General features: G+C 37.3%; 1 protein-coding gene across 4 annotated transcripts; it reads left to right on the plus strand.

The window, feature by feature from the left end:
* The first annotated feature begins 1,719 nt into the window (after positions 1-1,719).
* LOC18429066 (Ribosomal protein L12/ ATP-dependent Clp protease adaptor protein ClpS family protein) lies at positions 1,720-23,079 on the plus strand. 4 transcript variants are annotated; one of them, XM_020664257.2, is made up of 3 exons: positions 1,720-1,857; positions 10,227-10,377; positions 22,567-23,079. In XM_020664257.2, the coding sequence occupies exons 1-3, from the start codon at positions 1,794-1,796 to the stop codon at positions 22,733-22,735; spliced, it is 384 nt and encodes a 127-aa protein (XP_020519916.1). In that variant the 5' UTR covers positions 1,720-1,793; the 3' UTR covers positions 22,736-23,079. The 4 variants fall into 4 exon arrangements, with proteins under 4 accessions (XP_020519916.1, XP_006838422.1, XP_088721654.1 ...); XM_006838359.4 differs by lacking the exon at positions 22,567-23,079 and adding an exon at positions 21,797-22,260; XM_088865528.1 differs by lacking the exon at positions 22,567-23,079 and adding an exon at positions 21,978-22,260.
* The last annotated feature ends 76 nt before the right edge of the window (positions 23,080-23,155 follow it).

The raw sequence follows: 23,155 nt of genomic DNA on the forward strand, positions 1-23,155 counted from the left end.
CATAGAAACGTTGGTATTCTCGAGACAATCGATATTTTGATATGCATTTTTGTGGCTTAAATCGAATTTTTTTTATGAACCCAAAATATGGCAAAACTTATAAACGTGCATTATTTAATTTTCGATCGTGTCTGTTTTGTTGCATTTCTAGTCATGTTTCTTATCACAAATCAAAGGTGAAGTAGTTATGATCAATTTGCTATGAAAACCCCTCGATTTGGAGTCCATTTGATCACTTTCCTATTTTTTGAGGAGAAATGGGATTTTGGCGACCGAAAAATGAGATTCTGATGATTGAAAAATGTGTGTTTTTTTGAGCCTCAATAGGATGCCTTTCTGGGTTTTATTTTAAGAAAATATGTATTCAAAATGATGCCCTTCGAGTCACGATCACAATAGACCTGACATTGAGGTCGTGGGAGTCTAAAATCTCGAGATAAGGCTGCTAGAGCCACGACATACGCTGCTGGAATTTTCTGCAATTTCATACTTTTTGGCAAACTTCTCTCTAGGATTTCTCCTTATCTGGGAGCCTCCATGGTGCGTGCCACTGGCCAAATCATAGATTTTGGTGAGAGGAACAACATATTCAAATTTAGGGTCGATCTGCATCAAGATGAGAGAGAACTATGCTTCACAAGTTGCCTCATTTTTTGAAAAACACAATTACTATAAATAGTAATTGGTTCAAGGGGTTTTGAGTGAATCGTAAAAATCTTACCATTTTTAGAAAGTAAGACCTAGAAATGTCCATTTTAGCTGAAATTTAGCAATCTCAGCATTCTGATGCCATTGTAGGTGGTTCCATACTCACTAAAAGTATCTAGAATGGAGTTCTAGCTATGATGCGCTGCAGTCATGCTAGTAGCCTGGGCTGAAAACTGATTTTGCACCGGTTTCTTCTATTCGCCCCCGAATTGGACGAAACTTGGAGGGCATCATTGGATCATCATAGAAGACTCACATGCTTGATTTGGGGCCGAGATGACATCCTTATCATGGCTCTTCAAAATAAGGCTTATTTGTGCGGGCTTTTGTAGCCCATGGACGTGACTAACACCTACATGCCTGAGTCGTAAGTGCCTCCTCTATTATTTGCATTGGGGAATTACTGTGTCAAAAATACACACTAACAATTTTGTATGTCGGGACCCAAAAAATATTACCTAGACCCGTCCGGACCGAAATAGTATCCGGATCCAAGATTAAAAACTGGACCCAATCCGTTGGGTCAAATTTTGAAACCCATACCCACACCTGGAGTAGAGTGACCCCTCGGGTGTGAGTCTGTGTCCATTGCCACCCGTAAGAGAGGTGAGTGGGGCACATAACATTTGTAAGCATGAATGGTGAAGGAAGAAATCTGATTTGGTTACAGTAATGTCGCTGCTGTGTATGTGGCCATTAAAAGGAGAGATGTCCCAAACTCTTTCCATGGCAAGATTAAGAGAAAGAGAGTCACATTTTCATCACAAAAAATTACGAAGGCTTTTAATGTGGACGTCACATTGCCAATCTTTTCAAAATGACAGGAACACCCTTACTCCTCAGCTCTTTTTTCACTTTTGCACTTCAGTGGTCTTATGTCAATTTAAATCACATGGAAATGTCATGGCAGAGAGTCAGTCCTCATGAATATCACTGAAATTTCACTACAATGCAAGGTCAAAAAAGTAAAACAGTATCAACCTCACTTCATAGCCATGTTTGGCGCTGCTATATATACAGGTGTTCATTACGCCATTCTTACAGTGCCTGGAAACCAGGTCTCTGTTGCTTGAATAAGGCCAGCAATGGAGACCGCCATTTGTGGGAGAATCACCCTCTCCGCAAATCAACTTCTAAACCCTAAATCAGGTCTTTTTTCTACAACCCCATTATTCCGTTTCTTGGTTTATTTACAAATTGCTTCACTTTTCATTTGTTTTTTCATCTGTTCATCCTCTGATGCTACTATTTTTGTCTCAGATTGCTATCATGAGATTATTTTCTTCGTAGACTTTGGTCTTTTCTTTATCGATGGCTTTCAACCTTATAGCCCCTTTAATGGTTGCTTAATTTAATGTTTTGATGTTCCCCACTCATCTCTCTCTCTGTTGCTCTGTCATCCTTTTAATGGGTATATTAGATCCCAGAATTTGTAAAGTTATTTTCATTGTTCTTTGTACTCTGATGAGTGTTCTTTGTACTCTGATGAGTGAAGACCAGCACTATAGGTGTGCATTGGTGGCGATGAGTTTTTATCTCTACTTTTTTCTCATCCTTTTGATGGGTAGTGACAGTATTGGATTCTATGGATGTTTACAAAGCAAATGATCAGTTTCATGGTTATTTTGTGTTTGAATTGAGGCCAATATTATGGGGGGCATATTGCTATAAGAACTGTACTATTTTGTGTGTGTATATAATTGATGGGATGATAAGGGAATTTGGAACCTCTGTATTTATAGATCTTATTTTTTGTTCAAAATTGGAGAAAAATTTATTGGAGATTATGACTTGGTTGAAATATTATGTAGTCCACATGTGAAACCATTCATAAAGAGGTGAGCTCCAATCTGTAGCTTATGGGTGAGGAATTGGATATATATGGGAGAATAGATACTTTCTTTTGTATCAACAACTAGTGAACTGGTTTTTATCAAGAGAAAGCAAAATGTTTCTATCTTTCCTCTTGGGTAATCTTCTCTCAACAAATTTGTGGACGATACAACCCACTTTCCCTGTTATATGTCCATCAATTAGAACTCTCATCAACTTATTTGAACGCTGTTCTCATAGAGTGATTATTCTTTTTTCTTTTTTCAAGATCATATAATGGGTGAATTCTTTCCCTTGTCAACTGACACCTCTGTGAAAGAATGAGATGTGATTTTTACATAAGCTATGGAAGTTGAAGTAGTGCCTCTAGGAATTATTGATGGACTCCCTATAAATATGAAATAAAAAATTACTACTACTTGCAGTTCTATGGACTTGTATTTCACGTATTACTCACTAGAAAGATTCTGACAATTTTGGTTTTTCTTATCAACTGACTTTGTTGCTGATTCACAGAGGAGTCTTGTTGTGCACTGCAACAATGTATTGAACTTACTAAAATAAGTCTATGCTATATTTTACCATTTATTGTCCTTATTCAAATACACATCACGATGGACCCTCATTAACTATATATGATCCAAACATTAGAATCACCTAGATGGGTCCCAGAACATTGTTTTGTGGATTTTGAAGTGTGACAGGGGATCATGCTTTGAATTAATTTATTAGCAGAAACTCTTACTCCTTGTTGTGGTCTCTTTTTTATGAATTCCAACATTGAAATGAATAGAGGTTCCTTATTATTTTGTCATCTTAAAAGGTTTATCTTGGACTCAGACTGATGGAAACATTGTGAAACTTATAACTTTCTAATCTTACACCAAGTTGCATCTAAAGTTAGATTTTTTTCATTACAGACTATGGCTTGGATACCAAGTTTGTTTATTGATGAATGTTTAAGTTTAATTCCACTTAATTTTTTTCTTGTTTCGTGTGTTTTGATATAATTTTCGAGTGTACAATGTTTTAGCTATCAAGGGAGCCTCATGTAATTGGGCTGGTTGGGAGAATAGATTATAACAATAAGCATTGCTTTGAGAACTAATCACTCAAGAGCTTCCACTTGCCATGAAGGGAGTCACTTAGGTAGTCAAGCATACAACCTTGAGAAAAGTTCTTTGACAAATGAGCTCTTCCAGATGGGGAAAACAATATCATCTTCGTATTGGTAGGGAGAACATGAACCTCTTGAGGTTTAGGAGTTATGCATCTCCCTCGTTTGGGTGCCTGAGTCGTACTGTTTTATGGTTGCCTCCACGGTGATGCTAGCTCTAATGTAATTGGAGGTGTTTTTTTGAAGAAGTTGAGAAAATTATTTTCCAAATTGCAAGCAAACTTAACCATGATGGGGTTCCTTTCTCTGTGGGAATGGTCCCATACTGTATTGCCTGCATTTTTATCTACCCCATTCATACAGAGGTTGATTTACGTAGTGTAACGGCTTACTGGGGAGCTATTGAAAATCTTTTAAGAACGTACTGCAGTGCAAATAATATATTATGTATGTCTCTTTAGGTATTGAGAGGCAACCAGATTGTCCTACCTATATTCAGTGATTTGACAGTATTGATGACTAGCCGATTTTAAGGAGTTAGTTTTCCTTTTGGTTCATTAGGGTGTTCAATAATAATAATTTGGAAATACTTTAATTGTTTATGAGTTAGTGAACCAATTATACCTATAAGAAGGAAGGTAGATCATGGATTACTTTGTCTCACTTATTGGAAACTTTTAAAGGGTTTTTAAGAGAGCCGTTATTTATCACAATTAAAACTAATGGCTGAGACGTAAGTCATTATCCAAAATCTTTCCATCATCCCAAAGCTTGTCTTTTCGATCAAGTAGTGTATGCAAGCATAGTTAATGGGATTATAAATCTTTGGCAAATCATGAAAAAGAACATGGCTCATGATCTCTGGGGTCAAATGTAGCAGCTATTCGGGGTCCAATGGGTAACGCCTCCGACAGTCAAGGATATTTTATCTTCGGACCCTGCGTCTCACTGGCTGAAGACTGGACGAATCCTTTGGAAGGCTGCCGTGGCAGCCATCGTTTGGGTTATCTGGAAAGAGAGAAACTTCAGGATATTTTATGGCCCTACTGCCCAAGGTCCAGCACTTTTCCACAAGGTTACATCCTTAATAATTTTGGGGCATCCAACCAGCGGATCTTTTCAGGGTTCTCAGCAAATACCTTCCTAAACCAGTGGGAAAACATCTTGCATCACCGTCCGCGGAAGGTGCAAAAATCTCACAACTGGCAACCACCCCCAGAAGGAGTTATAAAACTTAACTTTGATGGTTGCTCTCTGGGGAACCCCGGTCATGCAAGTGTGGGAGGTGTCTTCAGAGACCACCATCGCACAATATTGCTTACCTTTTCTGAGTATCTTGGCTTTCAAGATTCTCAGTATGCTGAAGCAATGGCCCTCCTCTTGGGCAACAAAAGCTTCAATCACTCTTGGGGGTGATACCTTATAGTGGAGGGAGACGCGCGTAATATTATATCATGGACAATCGGGAGATGCACTCCTCCATGGTATCTCGCTTCGATTTTTGATGAGATCACATACATCTGCAGGGATATGGTCGTCTTATGGATGCATACCTCGAGGACGTCAAACGAGTTAGCAGATCTCCTGGCAAAGGATGGGACTAGGGCCCAAGTTGAAGAACAAAACCGGTTCATCTCCTTTTTTGCTTTGGACCACAGAGGGTACATGCAACAATAAATTTCTTTGTAAAGGGACAAACTTATAAGCCCATTTTTTGTAATCTCATTATAAATCTATTGTAATCGGGCAAATCTATAAGCCCATTTTTGTATAGGGGTGACTGACATATTTTTTACTGAGATCCTTGTCTAGGGGGGACTCCGGATTTAAACCAATATGTACTTCAACTCTTTATAGCAATACAAATGTTAACTTTTATCAAAAAAAAAAAAATTCCTCCACCATGTAATATATTATGTATGTCTCTTTAGGTATTGAGAGGTAACCAGATTGTCCTGTATTCAGTGATTTGACAGTATTGATGACTAGCCGATTTTAAGGAGTCAGTTTTCCTTTTGGTCCATTAGGGTGTTAAATAATAATAATTAGGAAATACTTTAATTATTTATGAGTTAGTGAACCAATTATACCTATAAGAAGGAAGGTAGATCGTGGATTTCTTGGTCTCACTTATTGGAAACTTTTAAAGGGTTTTTAAGAGAGCCGTTATTCATCACAATTAAAACTAATGGCTGAGACAAAAGTCATTATCCAGAATCTTTCCATCATCCCAAAGCTTGTTGTTTCCATCAAGTAGTGTATGCAAGCATAGTTAATGGGATTATAAATCTTTGACAAATCACAAAAGAGAAAAATCCTCCACCAAATCTGTTTGGTTGATAGTACCTAGCTCGCTACCATGAGCTCTTGAATAGTTTAGATATTTTTGTAAATCCTCCACATGATTAGTGTGCCGATACTACTTATATCCTTCACAATTTCTTAGGAATCAAATCAAACAAAGTTGAAAGTACATATGAATCTACTGGAGAAAATCCTCCAAGATGTGCCGTATATTCCAAGAGAGTCCTGAACATAGTCATGTGCTCCATTGTAGGAGTTACTCTTCAAGCAATTATTATCGAATGTTTTCATATTGTCGTTTCCCATACTTGTCAATGAAGCTTGAGATATTTGCTCTAGAATTTAGAATATTTATTTTTCTTAAGGTGTTGTAGAGTAAACAGATGAAAGAGGCAGCATCACTTAACTTTTTGAGATGTTATTAAATAGATGGGGACAAGATGATCTATAGTTTTCCTTGTTGATGCTTAGGCTTTTGCACACTTTTTGTTTTGGTGCTGTGGAATTTTCTTTGGGAATAGAACTCCTTGAGAAGAGCTATGAGAATATTTCCATGCTTCCATGATTGTTCCATGATTTTGTATGTATACTTTAAATTGTCGGGGCATTGGCATAATAATTTTTGAGAACTGAAAATGGAGGGGATGTGGACTCAGAGTTGTGGGAAGAGTCCCTTTTTTGTAATGATTATTACTTTATTAGAGGACGGGCCTTTTCACATCACTATTGTAGCCATGGATATAAGCAGCTTGTGTAATATTAAATCTTGCTTACCATAAATTGCTCTTGCATAAAGAGTGGCTTATGCAAGGGGTAACTAGACTTCAACATATTACAAATATTCAACTCGGTCTATGTTCATTTATCAATACTCTCAAATCCACTGCATGGAGACCTAAAACCAGTTTGGGTTTTTATTTTTTTCCTCTAAATGACCCACTGAAGCAAAATGTGCTTTTTGCTTCTTCATTTTGAAGTGATTTTTTAGTTTTTCTATACTATCATCTCAAAATTCGCAAAAGCCATAAATTGAAAATAAAAAGCACAAATTGTGATGTCTCATGGAGATTGAATAATTTATGTTCTCTATTAGATCAATCTTTTATTGAAAATATTGATGGTGTCCTTAGGTGTCTTTTTTTTCTTTACGGAAACATGATTTGCTTTTTGTTGGCATCACACACAAAATTTTTGCTCTGGAAAATAATGTCTGGCAGAAGGGATCTGCATTCACTTCTGTGGATTGTATGCTCATGCAATTTTATTTGGTATAAAGTTACAAATGTCTGAGAAAATATCAGGGACTCCCATAGTGATAAACCAATCATAAAGAAAGATGTGCAAAAGGGTAACTCTTTGAATTGGAGATACAAATTCTTCTAATTTAGGGTTTGTAGGTAGACTCCATGATGTTAGCGCCAACATGTTGGGTTACGTTATCAGGTTTATCTCTGAGTGTTTCATCATTTATCAATACAGAGTAGGAGCACTAGACGTACTTGATACTTGTCAAGGATGGGGTGTCTCATAATTGGGTGTTGCTTGAATATAATTTACACGCTTAATAGATAAGTAAGGTCATTGAAGATTTGTAATGAATATGAAGGGTTTGTTTACATTCAAGTTTTCCGATTCTTTCGAGCTGCCAGTGCATTCCTATTTGAGGACATGTGTTTGGATGAGGCTTTAATCAGAGTAGCATGGCGGACATATTTAGATGAACGTGATGAGTGTTTTTGGCACAAATGTGTTTTTTATGCATACATGCATGTCTTGGACACCTTTATATTGGAAGCAAATGAAAACTCTGACCTTAGTCATCTCCTGGGCTGTACAATCTGGGTTCAAGCCATGGACCTGTGCCGCCCTTTGATTCATGGCACCCGTTCATTGGTCGAGGCTTCTTAGGATCAAGAAGTAGAGAGTTGTAGACATCTTATCAGTGTGCCTTGTGCTCCTTGAAAAGTTTACTTTGCATATATGTATAATAAACATTACTTCACGCATGTACATGTATGTCTAATGTGTCTGTAAATATGTGTAGTTTTGTTGGCTGTAGCGAGCTTAGTGACCTTGTAAGTTGTTTAGGATTATACATTGAATCCATGGATTGCATGTTAAGTAGAGGTCTTGCTGGCACTCTGTGCGTTGATGAATATCTTGGCAGTTGTAGGCGAGGCTTTTAGTTTGGAAATTTGGATAGAAAACCAGTGTTTTAAAATGCGGCCGCATCGCCGCATATGCGGCCACATCAGGCGCTATGCGCTGGGCAGCACATCAAAATCCCCGCATGTGCGGTTTGGAGAGATGCACCTGCAAATGCGTTGCATCTCTCCTCATTAGAGCTGCATCCCGCATCTCACCGCATCAGGCCGCATAATCTTCTGCCATTTTTTTTCTAAACTGTACCCCTCGGGCAAGGTCATTTTGATCTTCGAAAATGGGGGGAAAAGGGTTTGGGGCGGTATGAACCTCCCAAAACAACATTTTTCAGCCACATCTGTGGCTTTTATTTGATAGATTGAATCAAAAAACAATTTTGGACGAAAATTTTATTTGTTGAAGTGCTTCATTTGTGCATTTGTTGATGCTTGGTTGTTGATTTGTATCTTTTGGGTGTTGATTTGAGGAAGTTTAGGCGAACTTGTGACAACAAATCTAGGGTTTGTAAATTTAAAATCTTTGAGGCAGTGTTTTAAAATGTGGGATGTGGCTGAATTACACTTGGTAAAGTGGTTACATCACATTAATCTTTTTGATAGATTTGTGCATTGTCTTTTGATAGATTACTTAAATGATATGTGCAGAGGGATAGTTGACCTATACCAAGTTAGTCAAGAAAAATTGTGATTACTTGGTGTTGGTGTAGCTTATTAAAACAAAGTCTCACCCTGTTAGATGTCCCTTGTGGCGACATGGATGAATTGGGCCAGGTGGCCTTTCCATGTTTAGAGCTAAGCCCTTGGAGATCCATAAAAATCTGTGTCTATAGGCAGCAAATAGCATGATCTAGATGGTCAAAAGCAATATCGTGTAAAAAAGTTCCGAAAATAATTCATGTAAAGAAGTTTCGAAAACAAGTTACATTTGCAAGAGTATTATGATGAGTTTACAGTTTTGATTATTTTGATAATTCCTTGGCCCATGGTTGCTGTGGTAATTTGTTAGCCAAGGGGTAGAATTATTCCTTGTGAGGGCATTTCAGAAAATACCTGAATATGCTTTGAACTAGAAGTAGAATTTCTGGACTTATTTTGTAATTCTTGAGGGTTTTAAGTAATAATTGAGATAACTTAAATAAAGGGACTTGAATATGAATCTATTGGCCGGTCATTTTTTCAATTCTAATGTGATGTAACCACTTTACCAAGTGTCCTGCCACATATATGTTGGGTGAAGCCAACTGTATGTAAGAGTTCTGCTTCAACTAGTAAGGGAACTTTAGTTGAAGGATCGTAGTTGGGATACTTATAGAAGAAAAGGATCCTAGTTGGAGCAAACTGGGTACATTAGAGAAAAACCTATAGAGTTTAGGTGCTTTAAAAAAGTCTGCATTGGATAATTGGTCATAATCAGGATAAGTTTGTCAAAGGTTGTGTTTTAAGATGTGATACAAAATGAAAGTGCAAGGGAAAGGCTATTTTTTAAGATTCAAGGAAAAGGCGATGCTTTAAAATGTGAGACAGAGTGTCTTGCATTAGGTGTGGATGTCTAAGCTAAGGTGTAATGGAGCTGCTCCATGGAAGTCGTAAGGCATTAAAGAGAGGGATGACTTGATTGTGCTGTTTGGTTTTCTAATTTTTTTCAAGGAGAGTTTGTTTCTTTGCTTTGTGAAGTCCCTTTGCCATTTTTGGTTTCTTTGCATTTTTCATTCTCAGTATTTCTATTGGGGTGTAAATTGTTATTATCAACTTTAGTTTTTACGTGGGAGAAATGTGTTTGTATTGTTACCTGTAATTTTATAATTCTTAAATTGAGGATAACAGTGAAAGATGTGCTTAAAGGACGTAGGGTGATATGGCCAAAGCGACCAGGTGAAGAATTTTTAGCAAGCGTTTCTCTTCCTTGTGACACAATATCACACTAATCTCGAATTAAGCGGTTGCTGGTTTCCAATGTACGAATTTATGTACACTTATCAAGCATTTGAAATCCAGCAATTAGAGTGACGAGCCTTGTCAAAACAAACATTTCTAAAATTGTTTAGATTTAACTAAAAAATATTGTGCTTTAACTGAACTTACTGTGAGGATATATTCTATAGGTGATAAGCTGCTTCTCCTAAAAGGAACATGCCCAAACCGAGGCACTATTATGATGGTATCAGCGAGTGGACCAGGCAAAGGTGGTGGCTTGTTGGAAAGACCAACCATTGAGAAAACCAGCCCTGGCCGAGAATCTGAGTTTGATTTGAGGTATGGATGCTAACATCTTAGTCGATTGAACTTTCCATCCTTCTCTCAAGGTATCATCTTGTAGGTCTGTTCATTAAGATTTTTTTATTTTCCCCAAAATACGTTTAGTTTGGAACTTGAAGTCCAGGGTCTTTTTTTATGTGAGATACCATTTTGGAACTTAAAGTTCTGAACCGTGTCACTTGTATGTTTATGAGTAATGGACATGTTCGGAACGCCCCGAACTAGGTCGCTTTTATTTATTTGTTTATTTATGTTTTAAGTGATAGACCGGTTCAGAATTTGAAGGTTTGAACCAATTCACCAGTGTTTAAAGGTGGTTTGTAGGGGTGGCAATCGGGTTAGGTCGACCTGCTGGGTTAGGTCGACCCAAACTAGGTCTGTGTCTAGGTGTTGGACCCAATAGTCGGGTCTGGGTTGAACTCTATCAGGTTGGGTCAGGTGGAGGTCAGTGTAACTCTGACCTGATTCGATATATATAAGTATAAAAAATATAACTATATACGCAAAATAATATTTAAAATGTATTATAAAAATATACAAAACTATTTTTCTGTTTTTTTTTTCTAGAGATGGACCTGACCCGACTTCAGGTCAAAGTTAGACCGAGTCGGGACCTCGACCCGGACCCGACCTTACCCGTTGCTACTCTTACTGGTTGGAACTTCAAGCTCCAAATTGCATGAAAATAAAGCCTCTGAAAAGAGGAAGTATGGTGTACTCCCATAGAAGCACATTCCAAACTTACTCACTCGAATAAAATGCTTATTGAGATTGAAATTCCAAACATTTTTGAAATAAATCATCTAAGATTCTAAAATGCATCTCAGGATTTCAAAAAGAAAAAATGCAAAAGAAAAAATGCAATTTTGGAGAAATTTATGCTAATGTAGCTCTAAATTATTATTTAAGAAATACCCCCAAAATTTTGATTTCACGGTCATACCCCTTTTTTGGTTTTTTTTATTTTTTGCAAATTGCCCCTACTTCAGACCTTGAAGCTCTGAAGTTTCTATTTTTGCTCAAACTTACTTTGGATCTTGAAGGTCTGAATTTGTTCTAAACATCAACTTTGGACCTTCAAGGTCTGAAATCGGCTTTTTTTTTTCACACATACATTAACTACAAACTTTGAAGGTCTAAAGTTAATTTGATACCTTAAGTAGGATTTTTACAGAACAGGAACATGCAATAACCACACGTGTGTGTTTTCCTTAGGTTTCCTTCTCATTAAAACCACTAAGTTATTCCTATTAGGTATCACATATTCAAAAAAAAAAAAGATCTTATCAGGTGCCCTGTTGTGAACTAGTGCATTTGATGTGGAGTCTTTTGGTAGTTATTGTGAGGACAAATTTTAAAGTGCAAAGTCATGATAAACTGTGTGCCCAGGGCTTTTTGTTGTAACAAAAACCAAGATCTTGAAGCTTCAAAGTCAATGTATGTGAACAAAAGTCAACTTTAGACCTTGAAGATTCAAAGTTGATGTTCGGATCTATTCATGACTTTCAAGTTCTGAAATAAGTTTATGAGCAAAAAAAGAACAAATTTTGGACCTTCAAGGTCTGATTTAGGGGCAATTTGGGAAAAATTAAAAACATGGGTATAAACACAAAATCACACTTTTTGGAGGGGTTTTTTAAATAACGGTAATTTAGAGGGAACAATTAACAAGTTAAAAGAAAAAAAAAGGGTAATGTAGAGGGACATTAGTGTAAATTTATATACATTTGCTTAATGGAGCAAGTATATAGTGTGCGCCTTGCGGAGGAGATTAATATAATAAAAGTTAAGAAAATGAAATTTGTAGTAGGTGACTTTAGCTCGTCAAATGCAAGTTAATACTTTTGCTTTTTGTTAACTTCTTTAATTATATTGTGCTCCTGCAGGAGCACATTGTATTTTTACTTGCTTCCTTGGGCAAAATGTGTTTTTTATTTTTTATTTTTTTGAAATTTAAAATCCACTTTATAACCTCAAATGATTATTTTTAAAAAATTTGGATATTAGATCAAAATAAGTCTTTTATTTGAGGAATTAGGTTTAACATGTTGTCCCACATTGGCTGACTGTACTAGGTTTAACATGGATGTACTCCTTTATGGAGGCCATTGTTTTTGTGAGGATAAAAGGTTCGACATTGAAGATTTGAATTAGTCTTTAACTACATAAAACACAGGTGACTTTGTTTGGAACTTGAAGTTCAAAACTAGTCTATCATTAAAAAAAAACATAGGTTCAAAGTTTTGAACCGGTTTATCACTAAACAAGAGAGTACAAGTGACACGGTTTGGAACTTGAAGTTTTGTACCAGTATTTCTTTTAGAAAAAAAAGATCTTGGTTCGGAACTTGGAGTTCCAATATGAGGGCATTTTGGAAAAAATAAAAAAAATTGAGAAAAAGGGAAGTGAGTGTGAATTAAAAAACATGGGGAAATTTTTTCAATACTGCAAATTATAAGGGATGTTTAGGAAAATTTTGCTTAATTTCTTATTGATTTGAAATCATAAATCTTGTTTTCTGAATAGACTTTTCGCAAATGGGTCGAGTGACTTGCATGAATGGCACAAAAAAAGTATTAAATCAAAGTATAGAAATTTGGGTAATGTTCTGTCGCTATCATTTGGTTTTCTTTTAGTTTCCTAGAATTTCCCCGACCTTAGATGTCAATGATGGACAGTTTGGAGGGGAGTTGTTACTCCTCCTCTCGGAATCCTGTAAAAAAAAGAAACGGAGTTAAAAGCCACAAACGGAGTTTGTGGCCTTTAAAGCCTGTGAGAGCATGTAAAATAAATATAGTGATTATGTCCTTTAATAAAAAAATAGAGAGAACATGGTCCTAAAGCAAAGTCCTTACGTTCCAAACATGAGAAAGAGTTTAGTTTCGGTCTTAAAGTTGGCTAAGGCAGGATATACCGCCATATTTATTGACAATAAGATGGAAGTAAAATGGACAAAGAAATAGTCCTGAACGGTCTTCTTGTGTATGGTTTCTTGTCAGTTCAATAAAAAATTGTATTGGTTATGTCTCGTGTTATGATGATGACGTCGATGATGTATACATATGGCATATGAGTTTGGGGTATCTAAATTACAAAAGAATGAAGAGATTAAAGAGAGAAGGATTATTGAAAAACCTAAATGATGATTTAAGCAAAGAATGTGAATCTTGTGTTCAAGGAAAGCTAGTTAAGAAACTCTTTACAAAAGCTCAGAGAGCTGCTGGCATTTTAGATGTTGTCCATAGTGATATTTGTGGACCTATAAATGTGGCAACTAAGGTCATAAGAGGTACTTTATCACTTTTATAGATGACCACTCCCAATTTGGCCATGTATATTGGTTGAGTGAAAAGTCAAAAGCGCTAGACCGTTTTATAGAGTATAAAGCCGAGGTAGAAACCCAAAGAAACTAGAAAATTAAGATCCTTAGAACTGACAGTGGTGAAGAGTATTCCTTACGTCTATTTAAGGAGTTTTGTATTGAGCATGGTATCATACATCAATATATTATGCCATATACTCCTCAATAAGTTGGGGTAGCCAAGTGATGGAATAAGATCTTAGTGGAAATGGTGAGGAGTATGATGGGACATACTAAGCTCTCCTTAGATTTTTGGGGGGAAGCAGTTTTAATAGCTGGTTACATTTTTTTACTGAACTCTTACCGAAGCAGTTTTACTAACTCCTCTTGAGATTTTCACTAGTCGCGTTCATCCTTGACCACTTAAGAGTGTGGGGATGCCCAATCTATGTCATATTACCCCGCCAAAATAGAACAAAGTTAGAATCTAAAACCGTTTAAGTGCATCATCATAGGATACTCACATCGTGGTAAGGGATACCATTTCTACCATCCAGAAACTGGGGTTGTCCTAAACTGTGGGGACTGCAACTTAGCGAGAGTAACACACACGAAGATATATTAGAGAGAGAGAAAATTGGTGGAAGTCAAAGCTCACCACAATATCATAGCAAAATGCTATATATTCAAAACTGAAATTACATAAAACATGAACTCCAAATTGGAATGTCCAACCCCTTTTATGTTACTTGTCTTTCAAGTTTCCAATACATACTAAAAGCTAACCTATTCTCATTGCACAATCCACCAAGTTCCTAAGCATACTCCAACTCCCAAATTTTGGAAACTCCTCACGTTGACTCTCTCTTTACCCCTTTCAAGACTTTGGAAACGCACTATTATACCATTCTAGGCTCATAGAAACTAGCTGTCCGTGCTGGATTTGTGGGTCCCATATTGGGCCCTACATCATTCTCCTTGGGTTCGAGAGAACTCGCCCTTGAGTTTGTATTCGACACACCATAGTACTCAGTGAGAATGACCATCTCTGTAGAGTTAGTCCATAATATTAGTAGCCTTAACTTATTCGAAATGATTCGCCCATGAACTTTGAAATGGGCTAAGATGAGTCTTGCAGTACAACCACAATCCTTTTCAATTTGAACTTGGTGAGTTGCTATCGGGATCTTTGACTTAAGATGAAATAATAGCTCATCCTGCCTTCTAGCATTGAGAGCATTATCATACACTTTTTGGTGTACATTCTTTTCAACATACTCATCAAGAACAACTAATGAAAGTAGCATCAGCTCATTGGAGCATGTCTCCCATGTCACCCCGATTCAGATAAACATAGAAAGCGAGGGCACAGCCAAGGAAGTAGTCATAAAGTGGTAGAAAGTAGTCATTTGAGTCAAAACATGATTGATTGTCACCACTATCATTGAGAGAAAGGAGTTCTTTACAGTTTTTCCCTCTAATTGTTTCCCTTTCTACTTCTTTCCCTCCATCATAAATATCATTTATCATATTATTCCTTTTGGGACAAAGAAATAGGTTATCTCCAATATTTTGCAATCAACTCCTTCACGTTCACTTGGTTGTTCATATAAAACTGGAGTATCCACAAAGCCCTCTCTAAGGGTAGGATCTTCTTCTTGATCCTCTTTAGTGACTGGATCGCCATTAAAGTCATTGTCGCTAGCTTCTTTCTCAACTCCTAAATCATCATCCAAGTACTTTTCAAAACTGGTGGTAAGTCCCAGTCCACACCGGGTGATCCTGAGAACTATTTGATGAGAACAAAGTTTTTCCATGTTTGTTCTCTTTTAGAGTTCCATAATACCCACTCAAATTATCATCGATTTGGCATCTAGGTCAATGACATAGTGCACCAAACTCTTGATTATGATCCCACGACGAATATTACCCGTCTATTACCATCTGGGTATCTGAGTTATCACTTGAGTTTTCACAGCTGAGTTCATGTTCACTGAGAGCTTCTTGATGCTCGGGTTGGAAGGTTAACTGCTCCACTTGCCTCCGAAGTGCCTCCAACGCTTCATCTCTTGTGTTGTTCACTCTGTAGTTGCCACAACCACCTCTCTTCCACCTCTTGCCACCATAGAAAAGGATTTGCTAATGGAGATAACACCCTACCCAAGCTTGAACTCAGGCTCTGATACCAAATGATGTGGCTAAAATGTGGGGACTGCAACTTGGTGAGAGGAACACACACAAAGAGAGAATGTAGAGAGAGAAAATTGGTGGGAGTCGAAGCTCACCACAATATTACAGCAAAATGCTATATATTCAAAAGTGAAATTACATAAAACATGAGCTCCAAATTGGAATGTCCAACTCCTTTTATGCTACTTGTCTTTCAAGTTTCCAATACATATTAAATGCCATCCCATTCTCATTGCACAACCCACCAAGTTCCTAAGCATACTCCAACTCCCAAATCTCGGAAACTCCTCACATTGACCATCTCTTGACCCCTTTCAAGACTTTGGAAACCCACTATTACACCATTCTACGCTCATGGAAACTAGTTATCTATGTTGGATTTGTGGGTCCCATATTGGGACCTACATCACCACTTCCTTGAGGATGAGTTCCTTGAGGAGCATGCAACTCATAAGCAAGCAGATACTTATGAGATGATGAGTGAGACAGGTAAGACCCAGTATCCTAAACCACCTCATCCTAGGAGAAGTAAACATGTTATGAGATGACCTGATTTCTTCACCTTCCTAGGATAATATTATGAGCAGATTGAAGAAGAATCCCTGCATGAACCTTGTTCATATCAGGAAGTCATAACCTGTCCAGAATCAATGGGAAGAGGCCACTGATTGATGAACTTAACTCAATTAAACATACCCATGTTTGGGACCTAGCAACCCTACATGATGATAGAAAATCCATAGCCGCAAGTGGATCTTGAAGAAGAACCTAAATTCGTAAGGGAACCTAGAAAAGTGCAAAGCCAGATTAGTAGCCAATGGGTTTACTCAGAAAGAAGAGACTAAGTGAGAGATTATTATGAGACCTTCTTCTTGTTGCTAAATTCCAGTCCATTAGGATCCTCATAGCCATAACAGCTCATTTCGGCTTCGAATTCTACTAGATGGATATAAAGACAACCTTTCTAAATGGAGAGTTAGAAGAATAAATTTATATGAACAATCAGAGGGCTTCATAGAAAGGGAAAGGAAAATCTAGTGTGTAAATTTAACGAGTCCCTTTATACCTAAAGCAGGCATTAAGGTACATAAAGTTTCAAGAGACCTTGTCAAAAGCTAGTTTTGTGCCCAACCAGGAGGATTACTGTATGTATGTATCACTGAGAGTGATGTTTTGTCCATCTCCCTGTATGTGGATGACATGTTAATTGCTAGTAGTTTAATGACTCTCATTTTGGAAATAACAGTTTTCTTGTCACAACACTTTGAAATGAAAGATCTTGGAGAGGCTTCATATATTTTGGGAATCAAGATCACGAGAAATAGACGAGAGGATCATTTAGTTATCTCAAGAGACACATTGCAAAAAAATACTGGAAAGATTTGAGAAAATTATAAACCCATACTGACCCTTATTGATAAGAAAACCAAGTTAAGCTTGGCCATGTGTCCCACAAGTACATAAGAGAAGAGGCCATGCAGAGAATCCATAACTAGGGACGAGACCGGGCTTATTGTTTGTTGTGAGCATGATTAGTAGGTTCTAGAGTAATCCAAGCACGGAGCACTGTCAATCTTGCGCTCACTTATGGAAGGAGATTAAAAGAGTTCTATGATGTTTAAAGGAAACTGTTATTCTTGTGCTCACTTATGGCGTAGACTTAGATATTTAGATACAGGGATACTCAGATGTTGACTATCACGATGATCCAAATGAAATGAAGTCTACACTGGGTATATCTCCACACTTGCTAGTGGAGCTGTTTCTTGGTGCTCAAGGAAATAGGACGTCGTTACACTCTCGACTATGGAGTCAAAGTATGTGGTTTTTTGTCTCGCAGCAAAAGAGGCCTTCTGGTTGAAGAAGTTCCTAAATTAGCTTAGGTTTCATCCAGTTAAGGTCTTGTATGTGAGGATCTCTTGTGACAACCAAGCAGCGATTTGTGTGCTAAGGTGCCATGGTTTCATAAGAAATTTAGACGCTTAAAGGCGGACTATTATTACATTCGCAATGAGATTCGAGTGGGAGAGATTGAGGTATCTTATCTCCCTACAGAGGCTATGTTACTTAGGAGATCCTTTGACTAAAGGATTAGTAGCAAATGTATTTGCGAAGCATGTAGATAGGAATGGCTTGAGAGTGAGAGAGAGAGAGTGAGAGGGTGTGATTATACGACCTTTAAAGGCCAAGTAAGAGATGTTGAGCTTTGGGCCTTTGAAGCCCATGAGAGCATATAAAAATAATAAATATAGTGGATTGTGCAGTTCAGTAGGAGTATGTTGGATGACTGACCTAGGTTGGGGTGGTCTATGGCCCAAGTCATGTCCAAAACCCTTTTCCCTGGGGCATAGGCACTACCATTGAAGGTTTCTTGGAGAGTCGTCTTGTATTGAGGTCAAAGAGATGCCCAGGGACGATGTGTGTAGGCTAAGAGAGCTTTGGGTCTCTTGAGTGCGGTTGTAGGCATGTGAGAGCGAAGGTTAAATCCTTGCACGACATATACATTTGACAGCAACATTCTGGGAAGCCTGTAGAAGGGGATGTGTACATGTGCATGAAGAGAGTCTCCTTGCACTATAGTTATAGGTACATGTAACTTGCTATTGGGGGGAACTTGTAATCCACATACTATTTTGATGGGCCAAATTATGAGCCCTTGTGCTTGATTATGGGTCATGGGTCCTGCTTGGCTTGTCTGAGAAGATATTTGTGGATCATAAATTCTAGTACAGGTGTAGTCAGTGTTTTAAAATGCGGGATGCAGTCAGGGGTCCAATGCTGTGATGCGACTTGATGCGGTCCAGATGCGGGTGCATCACTTCAATGCGGTCAATAAATATAAAAAAATTCCAAAAAAATTAAAAAACTAGCTTAATGCAGGGGAAAAATATGTGGTGATTTATATTATAGTAGGTATTTCATTTATTCATTACCTCCAATATTATCAGTTGTTGAAGACTCTAAATCCCTTTATAGAAGACAATGGAAATAGAAAGTAGAAACTTGAAACTAACTTCATAGAAGACATTAGAACTTAGAAGACGTCATATTATCATAATTCATAAACATCCAAACCCATAACAAATTCGCAATTGCAAACTTTAAAGTTGCAAACTCTAAAGTAAAGATACATACAACTACTAAAAGTTTATGAAGAGTTCAAGAGTTGAGACACATTATAGAAGACAATAGAAATCAAAAGATGATCCAATCAACTGTCAATCTCAAATCTCAATTAGACAAAGTCATCTAGGGAGTCTTCATGTGCATGTGCATCTCTAGCATCTGAGTGTGAGGAATCATCTTCATCAATATCATCCCCTGCGGCCTCCACATATTCTTCATCTTCCTCGGCTCCTCTGAGTTGGCCAACTCCTCCTCGACCTCTGGAATTGATATGCCATTGGATCTAGCTTTTCTCTTTTGTGCTCTAGTGTAACGATTTAGGAAGTAAAAACTTACCAATTGATTAAAGTTTTTTTTTTGATATCTGCTTGGCCCTTGAACGCTAGATATGTTGATGAATCTATGCGCAAAATTTTTCAAAACAAAGCTCAAGATAATCCCAATCGACAACCCAACCAACACCTAGAGCAAATTGACAATGTTTTTTCAAAACAAATTTCTGCCAATTTTTTTTTCTTTTTTTGTTTGATCCAAAAACCGCCACATTTGTAGCTGTTTTTTGTGTTTGGGGGATTTAATACCCCCTTAACTCTTTCCCCCTTTTAAGGGGGGAATTTCAAAAATACCCATGCTCATGAGCTTTGTGGTGCATATGCACTATGAGTTATGCACTACATGGCCGCATATGCTGTGGGATGTGGCGCATATGTGGGGGCATCCCACCAAAGCACGTATGCGCCCCTATGTGATGCGCTTCGGGGCGTAGAGCGCATTGTGCTACCGCAAATGCGACGATGCAGCCGCATTTTAAAGCAATGGGTGGAGCGCCCGGACAACCACTTTTCTTGGCACATTGGTACAAATCCACTTCTAAAGCTATTTCTGAGCGTTTTTTTTTTTTTTAAGTATTTCAAAAATATTTTTCTCAACTTTACTTATTATTATGCTTTTGTGATTTTTAAATATTTTTTGAATTTTTAAAAATTATTTTATGGCTTAAAACCGTAAAAGGGCACTTTGGAAATTTTAGAAGTTAGTAGAGGCAAGGTGGGACCCATGTGGCGCTAAGGGCCAAGCTTTTACACCTAGGGGGCCCACATGGAGTGAGATATGGAGCCCACATAGGCCACACACCCACATAGGTGGGATGCCCCACTAAATCTAAAATGTATTTCTTTTTCTTAGTTGAAATCTTTTAGGATATCATGTAAAAATATTTGGTTGGAAATATTGCTTACGATTTTGAATTGGATCTTTATGTTGACTTTGATTTCTAATGAGTATTGGAAGTTATTTCTATGTTAGAAACTTGGAGTCCAAATTTTATGGGACTATGGGAGATCTAATTCTAGTCTAACTAGGAGCGCATATGGGTCAAAGATTCAGGGGATAAGGTTCTTAAGATTCCTCCTTAATCATGATAACTAATTTCAGGGATGAATGACTCTGATTTGTTTCTCTCTCATTCACAGATTACCTAGGAATTTTAAGTCAAATTGAATTCTAATTCAATTTGGAATACCCTAGAGCCTTGGGGCCTATATAATAGAGGGTCCTTCCCTCATTCTTTACACCTTGTTTTATGACCATTCTCTCTCCTTGTATCTCCTCCACGCCCCTCCTCTCTCTCTCTCTTGTGCCAGCCCATAGAGACCTAGGGGTGGCACACACTGCCTAGGGCATAGAGAGGGGGAATGCCCAGTGGCATGCGTCAAAGGTTTAAAGTGCTCAATCGGTTTGGTTATTGGTTGCAGGAAGCGCTAAAGTCTTAAGGGGGTAAACCCTGGGCAAAGGTTTAGCAAGTCTTTGTTTTTGTTTGTTAGTTTATTTTCAGTTCTTGATTCATTTTTGTTTTAGAAGTCCTAATCGTGTTAGGAGTCCTTTTATTATTAGTATTCCTACTTGGACTAAGACTTTTACTTATTAGAATTCATATTGTAAGTTTGAATTCAGTTTTTTAATAAAATTTTATTTGGCACTTAGAGTTGAAGATCCTATATTGCAGTATTTCTGCATTGTATTGTGGCGGCTGTAAACACTTATTAATAAAGGAAGAGGGGAAGTTTTTTGAATTTATACAACGCAGCCACACCTTCCAATCCCAACCCTCAAATGGCGTTGGACATTTGAAGAGGTGCTAGATAACCCAAATGATAACATAGTATAAAAACCCATAAAGTATCATCTTGACAAACTATGAAAAACTGTGGTTTAAAATTGATATGAAAAACAATGCATCAAAGTTATGGAACAGGATATATCGAAACAAAGATTAAACCTTTTTGGAATGGAGTGTCAGAGAATTTGGCGTATTTCATGAATTAAGACCGTATCTTTCATAGTTGGAATAAAAATAAGGTTTTCAAATAGAAAGCAAATGGAAATGATGGTATACCATAAGAATTTTGATGCCTTCTTGTTTTGACCATCTCTAAGAAACCATTGATGAGAGTATGGAAAAGCTAATAAAGAAACTTCAGAAGATTCTTGGTGATTATGATGCTACACATTTGTAATGTAGTAATTGCTGAATGCTCTCTATGTACTTACTTCTAGTGACGAATTGGAAGAGATGATTCAAAAGAAAATTTCTACTTGCCATAGCTCTTAACCAAAACTTCTTAGACTCAAAAAGTAAATTTTGCCCTTGAAGTACTGCTGGACTTTTTATAGAGCTATGGGCCAGAAATTTGCAAAAAGTGGTGAGTTTGGTGCTTGGATTTGTTGATATATTCATTATTTATTACAAGAAAGACACTGTATTTACATTTTAGTTATTTATATTGGGTTTTTAATCAGAAAATCAAGGAAAACATCCCCTCCATATCGTGTGTTACTGCATAACGACAACTATAACAAGAGAGAGTATGTTGTCCAAGTGTTGATGAGAGTTATTCCAGGAATGACCCTCGACAATGCAGTCAATATAATGCAAGAGGCCCATTATAATGGGATGGCAGTGGTAATTGTGTGCGCACAGGTTGATGCAGAAGAACATTGTATGCAATTGAGGGGTAATGGCCTGTTAAGTTCAATCGAGCCAGCAGGAGATGGGTGCTGATACTATGCAGCCAATGCATGTTGCGTTTTGTAGTTGCTAATACTATAGGGCTGGCTGGCTGGCTGGCTGTAATTTATTTGTAAATAAATAGCTTGGGAATGACCCATACATATTATATCCACGATTATGTACAGTTGATTACTTTTGTAGAACCCTAGTGAATAAGCGCAGATGGGGGAATATTTCTCTCCACTTTTAGTTAGTAATGTCTTGGAAGGCCCTTTTTTTTTTTTTTGATAAAATTGGGGTTCATTTTCCATGGAGGTATGATAATCTTTGCAATAATTTGTAGATCGATTTTTGGGGCTTATGGTAAATCACCATTATTTTGAAGGACCACTGATTTGCTCTCTTTCTAAACTTGATTTAGTTGCTGCAGCATACTGGTTAGTTTGTAAGCTTGCCACTTGACTAGTGATCTCAATTAGTCTTCTGTCCATTTCTACAGAGTACTGTTATGGTCGTTTCTGTCCATTTCTGTCCATCTCTTATTTATTAAAAATACCAGGAAAAACTACCTATGGACAGTACTGTCCATTTCTACAGTGTTGACTGAAGCCCCAAAAACCATGTTAGGAGAAGTATTAGGTTTGGAAATGCTGCAAACATACCTGATTTACCATGTGAACAGTTCTAAAAAAGGAGAAAAAGGATTTTCAACTCTCTATAACTGTTGATCTAGTTGTGGAAATCAACTCTTTATCACTGTAGATCTAGTTGAGCAAATGGATGGTCCATAATCAAAGTCGGAACATGAGCTACGGTCGAACAAATCAATGCTTTTTGGGGCTTCCATCAACCCTGTAGAACAGGGTGGCCCCATCCATACAATATTCTCTAGAAGACAATGTAATGGATTTTAATTGCATTGTACAAGTCCATTTATTTCTAGGAGGTCATAATCACTTTTTAGTTATTGGTAAAATCCAAAAGATGCATGTGTCACAACATTAAATAAATTTTATTTTGAGCTTTGTATCCAAATAATGATGCATTCTCAACTATTTAATTTCAAATCAAACGGTCAATGATGATTGTGATTTGTATAAAAAATAAATGGTGTTATTTTATACATTTCTTATTGTTTTATGGAAGCG

The sequence above is a fragment of the Amborella trichopoda genome, chromosome 4 (assembly GCF_054954075.1).
Source record: "Amborella trichopoda isolate Santa Cruz 75 chromosome 4, AtrichopodaSantaCruz75HAP2 v2.0, whole genome shotgun sequence".
Taxonomy (NCBI): domain Eukaryota; kingdom Viridiplantae; phylum Streptophyta; class Magnoliopsida; order Amborellales; family Amborellaceae; genus Amborella; species Amborella trichopoda.

Excerpts from the sequence above, each read along its gene's own strand:
- LOC18429066 (XM_006838359.4), top strand. The coding sequence starts at position 1,794 with ATGGAGACCGCCATTTGTGGGAGAATCACCCTCTCCGCAAATCAACTT. Across the intron at positions 1,858-10,226 it reads ACTTCTAAACCCTAAATCAG|GTGATAAGCTGCTTCTCCTA; the intron begins GTCTTTTTTCTA and ends TATATTCTATAG. Across the intron at positions 10,378-21,796 it reads GAATCTGAGTTTGATTTGAG|AAAATCAAGGAAAACATCCC; the intron begins GTATGGATGCTA and ends GTTTTTAATCAG.